General features: G+C 42.1%; 1 protein-coding gene and 1 long non-coding RNA gene across 4 annotated transcripts; one reads left to right on the forward strand and one right to left on the reverse strand.

Annotated features, from left to right (window-relative positions):
• Positions 1-4,707: 4,707 nt before the first annotated feature.
• On the reverse strand, positions 4,708-11,464 carry DHCR7 (7-dehydrocholesterol reductase). 3 transcript variants are annotated; one of them, XM_048948760.1, is made up of 8 exons: positions 11,385-11,464; positions 11,013-11,113; positions 10,121-10,343; positions 9,568-9,658; positions 8,309-8,522; positions 7,669-7,873; positions 6,583-6,714; positions 4,708-6,022 (listed from the first exon to the last, which is right to left on the reverse strand). In XM_048948760.1, the coding sequence occupies exons 2-8, from the start codon at positions 11,105-11,107 to the stop codon at positions 5,558-5,560; spliced, it is 1,425 nt and encodes a 474-aa protein (XP_048804717.1). In that variant the 5' UTR covers positions 11,108-11,113; positions 11,385-11,464; the 3' UTR covers positions 4,708-5,557. The 3 variants fall into 3 exon arrangements, with proteins under 3 accessions (XP_048804717.1, XP_048804719.1, XP_048804718.1); XM_048948762.1 differs by having other exon boundaries at positions 11,301-11,401; XM_048948761.1 differs by having other exon boundaries at positions 11,276-11,386.
• LOC125694914 (uncharacterized) lies at positions 8,643-9,454 on the forward strand. Its single transcript, XR_007377758.1, has 2 exons — positions 8,643-8,991; positions 9,326-9,454. It is a non-coding gene; the product is annotated as an uncharacterized LOC125694914 (long non-coding RNA).
• Positions 11,465-11,572: the final 108 nt, after the last annotated feature.

Raw genomic sequence — 11,572 nt, forward strand, 5'->3', positions numbered from 1 at the left:
GAGCCCCTCACCGCCGGGCCGCCCCCGGCCATGCCGCCGGCCGAGCTCCGCTGCTTCCTGCTTCCTGGTTACCGGCACGCGGGGCGGGGCCGCGAGTTACCGAGAGAACCGCGAAGGTGGCAAAACGCGGCTGCTTCAGCTGGGGTAGTGCGTGCAGACCTGGGGCCCCTAACACGGGAAAGACAAGGAGCTGGGGCAGCGGGTCCGGAGGAGGACTGCGAGGATGCTGAGGGATGGAGCACCTCTCCTGTGAAGAAAGGCTGAGGGAACTGGGCTTGTTTAGCTTGGAGAAGAGCAGGCTGCTGGGAGACCTCGTTGTGGCCTTCCAGTGCTTGGAAGTTGCGGTTCAGACATCTGGACTGTGAAAACCTGATGCAAGCAGAAAAGACTTCTTTCACTAGAATATGGTGAATGAGTCGGTAAAGAGAAAATAGCTCTGAACAGAGGTACCAAAAGCTGTATGCACTGCTACTGCTTGCTTTCCCAGCACAGAAAGGACAGGCGTGGGTACTGCTGGGCTGCAAGTTCGGCTAGCCATCCAGATGCTGCAGAATGAATGCAAAATCAAACTCTAGCTGACATGTTAATACAGATTTTCCTTCTGTATGCACAGCTGCTACATAAATAGACATCAAAGTAGCTCCACTTCATAAATACGTAGAGCTTTAATTTAGCTTGGCATCACAAAATGTTTTCTATGCTGTGGATGTCGAGCTCACGGTAGGGAAGCTGAGGAACAAAGATTTGGGAGGCATTTTGCTACCTTGATATATAACAGATACCAGAATGCGGATGCACAAAAATATAACTGAAGAAGAGTTTGCTTTCCAGTTTAAGAACCTGGCGTACAAGAAGTTATTTGTTAAAGTAGAAGTCAGTTGAGCTAACTAGTGAGTTAGTTAGAGATTCTCTGCACACGGCTGTTGGTAGCAGTGCTTACAGCAGTACGCTGGCACCTTTTCAATTTTATATCTTTTAATGTTTGTTGCCTGGGGGCCTCACCTCCAGCATCATTTTTGCTAATCTATAAGAAGCTTTCTAGAAGGAGGAAGAAATGCTTTCCTTCTACTGCACATACAGCTGGCTTTACAGAAGAAACCATGTTTGAATTTGCAGAATTCTAGAGCAAAGCTCCCAACAGTAGGCAAGAGTTGGCTCTTGCTGAGCAGGCAGACAAATTTGCACTTGAAACTAAATATCGTCCTGTTGTATTTGTGGGATTTGTACACACAGGGGGCATTGATTTTTATTGCCCATCAGTTGTACCATCTGCCAGCATGCAGTGACAAAAAGCTCAGGCAAAGCCTTTGCTAACTGCCTGAGGACAACAAGGGCACAGATAGGAGCCATTCCATTTCCATATTTTCTATCTCCTAAATTTGTTTTCCAGGACTGCTGTGCAAGGGCTTTTTATGGGGCCACAGGAATAACACCACCAAAATCTGCCCACAGAAGGCACATTTTAACTTTTCCTCCCTTTACACCCCTAGAATAAAACAAAGAGCTGTTTGTTAAATGGAAATGAAATGGGTTGTGTGCATTCCCTGAGCAATTTTCCTAAGCAGTGCTCCTTTTCCAAGTTATCTGTGCACAGCCACTCACTGCCGGGAGCAGGGAGGCACTGAGGGATAAGGCAATAGCTGATGTGCCCCGGGTTGCAAGGAAGCCCACGGGCACCGGCCAAGGATTCTGCACTGCCACTCATCCCAAACTGAACCATGCATGATTGAGAGCCAGCTCTCCTGCTATATCATGAGCAAAGCAAAGCAGAGCACATCAGACAGAATCAGGCTGCTGACTTTCAACTAATAAAAGCATCTTTGAGAGAAACAACCTTGTAAAGGTTAGGGATGTCCTGGTCTGCTAAGTGTTTTCTGCTAGTCAGCAAGAGAACCCGTTGGGACAAAGCAACTCCACATGGTCACTCTCTTTGAGCTTATCAGCTGGTGGCTGATAATGCAAAAGGGAAGTTTAGGAGAGCCAGGGCAAGGAGAACACAGAGAGAAAGGTGGTCATTTCTCCCCTCTCAGGCTTTTCTTCCTGAACAAACTGTAGCAGAAAAAAACCACAATTCCAGTTCTATTTTCCATTGCACATCACTTTACACGTCCAGTAAAGACAATGCATTATTTAAAAATGGACCAGTGCAGGTCTGTGTTAAGCAGGCAGCAGTGATCTGAACACTGACAGCTGAGAGCAGAAAATGTCTTGTGGCTGCCACCATGAGGCAACAACATGCACTGCTGTTGTTACTGAATAAAGCTACAACTGAGTTACCACATTTCACTGCATTTTACACGCAGCACTGAGGCAGTAACTGGCCAGTTACTGAGCTGTACAGAGTTAGAGATTATGAAAGAGGAGCTTCTATGTTTAATAGCTAAATGCATCGCGTGTGCTTCAGTCTGCTGTAGAACTGTGTCAGCGTTCTTACAGGTTGGGTTGGAATCAACCGAACTTCAGCTTTGCAACAAGAGTTATAAACTAGCAGTCTTCCTTATGCTGAAAGGTGGAGATCAGATCTCAGTGATGCCATCTTATTGCAATACTATCTAGGGACAGGTTGTGAAACACGGGAAGGCCTCCCGTCAGCACCTACAGATGGGCGACTGGCAGTCAGTAGTGGCTACCTGCTAGAAGGTTGTGATTCCCCTTTGTAGATGTACAGCATTCTGGAGTGTGCCCAGCCTGTTGCACCCTGCTTGTTGGCTTTTGGTACTTGTCTCCCTGCAGGAGTCCAAAGTCAATGTATTAAAATACCACACTTTTAGCTTCTTTATTGCTCCAAGGAATTATCAGGAGTTTTTGCTGCATGTTCCCACTGGCTTTAAACCAAGTTAAATCAATTTCAGCGTTACAAATCTCGGCAATCTTACATTTAGAATTTCCAGAGTCATATGCTCTCAAAATTTGACTGGAGGTATTGATAGCACAGTATCAATAAATGTGAAATATCAGAGCCAAAGCTAACCTAACACACACACCTCAATAACCCTTCAGGGCAGAACACATAGTGACGTACTTTTTGGCATTCTGAAGGCAACAAATCCAAATGTGCCTGCACCACAAGATGTGGCACATATAAGACTCTGTCTACATTCAATTGTCTTTTCAGTGATTCAGTTTTAAAGGCTGACACCAGTTGCACGTGGCTTAGAGCATTGCTGACATTCACATTAGCAGGAAGCTTACAGAACTGATAATACTTTTTAACGCTCCCCCCAGGATCACTTATGTATTAGAAGTATAAGCCTCGGTGCAGTTACCACTTCCTTTTCCAGCCAGATGCAAATCCCTCTACACACATAGTTCATTTTGATGCAGTCATCAAAACAGACATGAAGCTGCATATGGAAAGCAGGAAAGCCTGAAGAGCCAGGATCTGTCATGCTTACATCAGAGAGGATGTGAGTTTAACCCAGTGATGGCCCCTTGCTTGAAAAACCTCACAACCAATTGCTTCCTACCCTGAGCTTAACAATCTCCCAAAGAATTCTCACATGCAGCAGATAGGTAATCTGCAGGGTAAAGTCCTCAACAGCTGCAGCTAATTCTGCATCAAGTAAACAGATAAAAGTCCTTCCACAATCCAATGTCAAACAGTACAGAAAAACCTATGTCTAATGTTAGAAGTGACAGAAATGGCTCTGAAGAATTGTTTGAATGCATAATGTTCTCATTACTCACAGTATTGCTCTTTCACTTCAAATTACCCCAATTTTATTTTTTAAACGTTGATATTTTTTTTTTTTATTGGCCTTAATTGGGCAATTTCTTCCATTGGTCATCCAGGACTTATCAGTGAAAAGACAGGAACATGCCATGTGGTGCAAGGCTACCATGATTTAGAGCTCAGATTATCTTGCAATATTTAAAGAGCCTTGGCATTATCAGCATGCTGTCAGTTCAAATTCCAAGGCTACTATTCAAGAAAAGGATATAAGTGTGGCAAGTCGAGACAAGAAACTATCCAATTACTCCAGCAAAATCTGGGTCAGCTTAAGCAGTGAGGTGCCAGCAACCAATGGGCTCCACCAGCCCTTGCATCCTACACTCTAACTCCCCTTCCTCCAAAACAAGCGCTCTGATGTATTACAAGCACTGCCCCTTGGCAAACTGTTAAGGTTCATCTTAACATAAGTTTTTTCACTCCACAGGAATGCTTTAGAATTAGAGAGCAGAAATGATCAGATACAGCTACTCCTAACTCAGTTTCAATACACGCCAAAGTATTTCATGACTATCTGCCAATGACACAACAGTTATCAGGCCTAGAGATAGTATTGGTGATAGAGTCAGGTTTCTCCACGAAGGCATCTCTATACACACTTGTAAATCCTGCCCTGAGACACAGCCCAACCTCATGCTTTGTTCTCGAGAACTGGAGAAATCCTTTTTCACCTGGGAAAGCCATCCCTTCAGGAACACTGCAACAGAACTAAAAGGCATTCCAACACATCTCATTCATATCTGCCAGTGCATTCAGCATCTCCTACAAGAAATCAGTTCATATAGTTCTCTACTTACTATAAAAAATGGTGTATTTATGTGAACACAGCTACCAAACTCATTACAAGCATAGTTGCTATATTCTGATCCTCCCTTTTTGTTTGTGCTTCACTTCTGCATTCTTGAATTTGCTCCTTGGACTGTATTTTCCAAGAGCTCCTCTTGAATCCTGTAACTTTGAAAGATAACTATTAACAAGAAAAGAAACAGCTGAAAGGAAAATTGGCTGTATTTTTTTTTTTTACTTGTCTTCAAACTAAGCTTTTACTTCTCAAACTATTACAAACATCAAACATTATTTTAGATAAAAATGACAGTGAACAAAGTTTTCTATCCACAGTAAAGAAATCAACCTATACTCCGTATCTTCAAAAAGCAAGTTTAGTTTCAGTATGACAATAATAACCGCTTGGTCACAGACCACGTATCTCCAGTGCTAATGGAATTATTGAGCCATACCAACTTACATTAGCCTGCACAAATACTTGTGAGTCAGATTACACCAATCTTCCAAAACACCAGTTTAGATATTTCCCACGTTAACCTCTTGAAAGCAAACCCAGACTCCTTCAGAACATTATCCACTGAAGGTTATAACTGTCACAAGCAACCATACTGTTCCTTTCCTGAAGCGATCACACCATTATTTCCCTCCTCCTCTAATTCACTGGTAACTGCCTTCAAGTACTTGGCTGCTGTGAAGATTGAGGCCTCCTCCCAGCACTGGAGAGATTTCTGTAGTCTAAATGCATGCAACTTTTCTTCAATTCCAAGGTAGTTCTGAGAGAGGAAAGAAGAGTTCCTGGTAAAACAGACCTTTCAGGAGATGTCTATTAAAAAGGCCAATTCTGTGCCTTGTTTCATTTTCTTTACGCAGTCTGCCTGCTTACCAGAAGCATGTTCCCTCAGTACATTAAGGACAGTTTTCCAGGCACCTTTTGTTCCCCAGAGAATGGTGTCTATTCCAACGTTTTTTTGTTAGTTTACCTGTGCAAATAAGCTCTTTTCATTTAGAAGAAAGCTTATTTCCCTCAGATTCTGTGTCACCTTAAAACAGCCCTGGTAGGAGCCGGTAGGGTACTGCAGCAGTGTAGCGTTTCCAGTCTTTCCCATATTTGCTGTAACAACGGTGTTCATCCCTAATGCAACGGTGAGTTAGCAGAATAGTCATATAAACAATGTAGAAGTAAGGCAAGATGTGTTCAAACCCACAGGTCAGACAATAGGCCAGGGAGCCCATTAGATCTCCAGTGTAGTTGAAATGGCGTGCCCACCCCCAGAACCCTGAGGTCAGCAGCTTGCTGTAGTACTTGGTCCCATCCACAGACATGTAGGAGCACTCAATGTAGTTGGGCTTTTTGCCCCATATCTTGCAGTTGCCGTTGGTACGGCGGAAGAGATCTTTCTGGTGGTTTGTCATTCTGAAGATATAGTAGCCAACCAAGCCCAACGCCAAGATCCCGATGGCATTAGCTGTGCAGAGCTGCACAGGGTGGTAAACCAAATATAAACCCTGGGAGACAGAACAGAGACATGCAGTGATTTACTTTAAAAACACACCACAGCTGCCAGATGAATTCTTTGACCTACAGTGACCCAGGACAGAGTATTAGAAAGAGCACAAAAATTCATCCTATCAGCACTAAGATGGAATCTTTTTCAGGAAATCCTGCATCATACATCTACTTTCTTTCCACTGACGCATTTCTTAGGTTACAGAAGAAAAAGGGAAAAATTGTGTGGGTGATGACCAAATGGGAAAGGGGGAGGAAGAAAACATAAACCAGTCAAACGACCATCCAACAGAAAGGAGTACAGAAAGGGACTGAAGGGAATTAAAAAAAATACGCAGATGAAACAACAGACAGTGACAGAAAGAGGTACAAAAGAGAGAAGATGTTAATTCCATGCAGGGACAGAAGGCTCTCATACAATGAAATTATTACAGAGAGTGTAGTAATAGTCAGTATTCAAGCTATAAGAAAAGAAAATAAGATAAACACCAATCTGCTAGAGAAAACGTTTCTGGAAAGCTTCTTTCCTTTTAGCCCAAAGGTTTTACCCTATCTTTACCTGCAGAGTGTAGAGGTAAGGCAACCAAACGCAGTCTCCCCAGCCCAAGTACCATCCAAAATGATCGTGGCAGATATCAATGGTTTTCAAATACCAGGCTTCATTCCAGAAATAGTCCAAAACATAAATACCCTGAAAAAGAATGATTCTACATCACTCACTGCAACGATTCTACATTCACTCACTACAAGTAAGACATTCAGGCCCTGGAAGGTGGCCAGAGAAGGGCAACAAAACTGGTGAGGGGTCTGGAGCACAAGTCTTATGAGGGGCGGCTGAGGGAGCTGGGATTGTTCAGTCTGGAGAAGAGGAGGCTCAGGGCAGACCTCACTGCACTCTACAGCTTCCTGAAGGGAGGTTGAGGAGGGGTTTGGCCTCTTCTCCCAGGCAACAAACAGGACCTGAGGAAATGGCCACAAGTTGTACCAGAGGAGGTTGAGATTAAGCATAAGGAAAAACTTTTTCTCTCAAAATGGTCAGGCACTGGAATGGCTGCCCAGGGAGGTGGTGGAGTTGCCGTCCCTGGCAGTGTTCACGAGGTGTCTGGATGAGGAGCTAATAGATCTGGTTTAGTGCTTGTGGTAGCAATGGTAATGGAGGACAGTTAGACTAGATGATCTTGTAGGTCCTTTCCCACCTTGTGATTCAACAATTCCATACATTAATAACATAACACTGGCATCCTATTTAACAGTATCAACCTGAAATTTCTGTGCTGTCTTGTGGTTAAGATCTCAAAACTAACCTGTGTTTTTAACACCTCAATGATAAGAGCATTAAGAGGAACATAACATATATAGGAAGAACTACACTACGTTTGTAGAGCTAAAAAAGTAACAAGCAAGCCAAGCAGCGTTAACCAAAATAAGTAACACAACTATTCTCCTAGTACTAACAGATACACTGGATTATTCCCAGCAGCCTTCTGAATGAAAATGTGTAAAGAAGCAAGACCCAGCACATCATCACTGCATGATATTGGTCAGGCCAGGCAGAACAGTGTAAGTTCAAATTCAGTGCAGGTATTTTTCCTACTTCAATACTAGTTTATTTTCAAATTGATATCTTAATCTCCTCTCAATTTACCTGAAGGACATTAACAAGGATCATTGAGTTGGTTATGTGACCATACAGCTCCTGCTGTTTAGCAGCATACGAAAGGTTTATCAGAGTCCAGGCTACAATACCAGGGCGTCCATTGAAGAACAGCTTGAAATCAAACCACTTCCCTATTCGAGGGTTAAATTCAATCCCCATCATGTAGTCGTAAAAGAAGTTGCCAGTGAATTTGCTTGAAAATAGAAAAGATTAGAAATTTATATAGTTATTATAAATGAAAGTGCTTACCATTCCAATTATGCATTTTAAATTATTTTCCAAGGTGCTTGATGTAACAATGATAAAAATCCTAAAACCACATCACGTTGTAAGTAAGTTCACACAAAGTGATCCAACCAAAGCATTTCATTAGTAAAAGATCCATTTTAAGATTTGGGGGCATCCTAGTTGAAACTTGGTATCACTTTCCAGCGCTTCAAGTATAATCTTACTTGCTGGACACATGCAAGACAGATATATTCATGACACTGAGGCTGCAACAATTACTAGACATGCACCATTCTCTGTTTCATGCTGCATGTCTTTGTTAAGCAAAAAATCACAGTTGTACACTGGCCCAGCTATATGTCTGAATTCCTGTACTCTTGTATTATTAGAAAACACATACCAATCTTTGGCATTAGTAGGGAAGAAGTAGCCTTTAATCATCGCAAATGTGGAAACCACATATCCCAGGATATTGGCACACCACAGGAGAGGAATCCAATTGTCAAAAATGATGGTAGGTGAGAAATAGTGGAAATAATAGGCATTTGCAAACCAAAGTACGTGGGTAATGATCCAAGCTTGGAGTCCATTGACTTCATACTTATTTACTACACCTAAAAAGTGAAGAAGATCAATACTACTGATAACTCATTAGTACAGTTATTAATATGGACATGCATGCAGTATCTAGAAGCTCAACACCCATGCTTATGAAATGAGCGTCTCTCCTTACCTGCCTTGAAACATCACCTTTCCAACCTTAAGGTGCTTTTCTGAGTTTCATTATACTATGCTAGAACCTCTCAGGCTAAGCTTTTTCTTCACTCTCTTCACAAAATGGTGGATTTGCAACCTCACCTGTATGGGAACTGCTGAGTCACGACCTGAACCTCTGATTAATCACCTGAGGTGAGCCATGAGTCAGCCAGAGGAGCACAGGTGAAGGCAATTCACCTGTGCTGCCAGAAAGGGTGGAGCCAGGCTCCACCCCTCCTAGACCTATTTAAGAGCTGGCTACCAGAGGGGAAGGATCTCTTCTGGAGATCACCCCTCTTGGTGTTTTCTGGTGAGCTCAGCTGAAGGGTAAGCTCTTCCACTAATTCTCTTTTGTGATCGTTGTTTACTTTGCCTAATTCTCTTGATTATATTGTAATTATAACATCTTGATATCTATTGATTATACAATTATATTGTAATTATAACATCTTGATTATACACTCACCTGAAATTTACTAAGGTTTCACATTACCCTTCGCTCACATCACACACTTTGCTCAGATTTTGCAAGTTACCTTGGCTAAAAAAGTTGTGATTGTATTGTCAGATACCAGCAATAGTCTGCTGTTGATATGTAATTTTGCTGCTTACAATCTGTATTTTTCCACTGCTGCTACACTGCTTTCTGTATTTTCTTTAGGCATGAATCACCTAATTGCACAACCAACAGTTTTACTAGCAATAAGAGACAGAAATTCTACAATCAATTCTAGAAGAAGATGAATGATTTGTTTGATTACTTTAAATAAACATATGGAAAGTAAAAACATTTATGTCCAAGTTTCCTCCAGATAGAAATACATTATTAAAAATGAAGTACACAAGGGCAGTCATTCAGAAAGAATATGAGTATGTTGTAGTATACTCCAAGGAAAAGCTTACCAGCAGGAGTAACAGCACCTTCTTGTACGCCTCCTACGTATCCAGGAAGAAACTTGTGGCAGAAGTCAGGAACAAACACATACAGAATCACCTAGAAGTGACAGACATATTAACAGTAAAAAATGGACAAGAGAAAATCCCCAGACGCTTTCATACACATAACAGAAGATAACACATAGCAGTTTCAATTAAGTACTCAATCAACAAATATTGTAGGAGTGGCTGTTGTGATTTTAGACTAGAAACATGTGCCAGCTACTAAAGATTTTAAAGATGCACTTCATATATGATTATGGCTGTTTTTTTCACAAGGAGGACAGTTGCCAACTAGATTTGGCTCCTCATCCTTTAATTTAACCTGTTATAAGTAAGTCACTTACTTATAACACAACAATGATAGCAGTTTGCGGATTTTTTTTTTTTGGATTCCAAGACACAGAAAGTGATAAACAAAAAAAGTAGAAAGATGGCATGACGTTCTATTATCTTCCATGTAAATTAAAGAAAGAGCTGCTTTTAACAACAGCCACTAGATCATAATTCAATAACACACCTGGAAAGCAACCCAAGCAGCATAGATGCCAACAGCTGTATAAGTCAGAGAAGGAGTCTTGTTCCAGATGTCAGACAGATGTTTATTCCCCGTGAGCAAGTTGATGAGTGGATCAGTCAGAGAGCACTGGTACTGGTCGCAGGACATGATGAAGTAATACACGATAAGTGGCGCAAATGCGAGTAGGAAAAGAATGCTTGCCAAGGAAAACCAGTCTACCTCCCTGTAAGCAAGAACAGAACTTTTTTTTTTCCCCAGCTTTCTAGTTAATAATTCTCATTTAGTCAGTTTGATTTTTTTTTTTTTTTTTTTGCTAGTTTGTTTTATGACAGTCACAGGTATAACTGGTAGAGGGTTCAGTTGGAACCAGTAACAGAATCACAGAAACATTCTGCAAAGCTTGGAAACACAGACAAGACAGATCTTCGACAGCCAGAAGCTGAATGTGCTGCAGCACCAGCATCTGTGGAAGCCATACGAACAGCCATGGCTGTTTCCAGCTGCACTGTATTAACACTCTAATAACATTTGCACTATACTTTCACAGCATGGCTCTTAAGTCTTGCTACAGCATGTGCCAATAGCACAGATAGCTGTTTGTTTTCCAAAAGGCAGCAAATATTTTGTTCAATCTTTGAAGAAAGTACAAATTATCACCCATTTATACAATGTATTTTTTTTTTTTTTTTCAAGAAAGGCTGTGTCGCAGCCCAAGCTGTCTAACAAGTTCCACATTTAGAAACCTTGAGGAAACCTTTCTTAGCAACTGATAGTACAGCTCATTATCATTAGCACTGCACTCATCTTTTAATAACAGCATGCAGTTCAAAAGCAACGTGACATCTATAAAAGAAAGAACCAATGTGAAATCAATGACAATTGAGTTTCTCACCATGCTCTTCCCCACTGTGCCTGAGGAGCCTGAGCACCATTTTGGGCACTTTTGTGATTTCTTTCTTCAGATTTTTTCTCCCGATGGGCTGCCATGGTGTTCTGTGTGAAAGAAAAGAAAACATTGATAATTATTCCAGCTAGTTCTTAGTGGTTCTTTTTGCTACCCAGGTTGCTAAAAACTCTTATACACAGCCTTCAATTACAAAGAGCCCAGAGACAAAGATGAGAATAAAATCTGCAAGAAATTTCCTAATTCCTTACGTTCTGGCCTAACTCCGACCCTCACCCTGTGCTGCCTAGCAATCAGTTCTGTCTGCAGATCCGCTTATCGCAATTTGTACTTTGATTATCCATCCAATCTCCACACTACCTGCCAGCAATTCCCACCGCTCCACAGCAACGTCCGCGCCTCCCACCTCCTCTCCTCAGACTGCTGCCCCTTGGCCCCGCCCCCTCGTCATCCCTTCGACCAATCCGCGTAGCGCTCTCACCGCACTTGACTGTCGCTCCGGCTAATCCGCGCCGCGCTCCGTTCCGCCCCACGCTGCCTCATTGGCG

This window comes from Lagopus muta, chromosome 6, assembly GCF_023343835.1.
Source record: "Lagopus muta isolate bLagMut1 chromosome 6, bLagMut1 primary, whole genome shotgun sequence".
Classification (NCBI taxonomy): domain Eukaryota; kingdom Metazoa; phylum Chordata; class Aves; order Galliformes; family Phasianidae; genus Lagopus; species Lagopus muta.

Excerpts from the sequence above, each read along its gene's own strand:
- DHCR7 (XM_048948760.1), bottom strand. The coding sequence starts at position 11,107 with ATGGCAGCCCATCGGGAGAAAAAATCTGAAGAAAGAAATCACAAAAGT. Across the intron at positions 8,523-9,567 it reads AGGTGCTGTTACTCCTGCTG|GTGTAGTAAATAAGTATGAA; the intron begins GTAAGCTTTTCC and ends TTCACTTTTTAG. Across the intron at positions 7,874-8,308 it reads CCTACTAATGCCAAAGATTG|CAAATTCACTGGCAACTTCT; the intron begins GTATGTGTTTTC and ends TCTATTTTCAAG.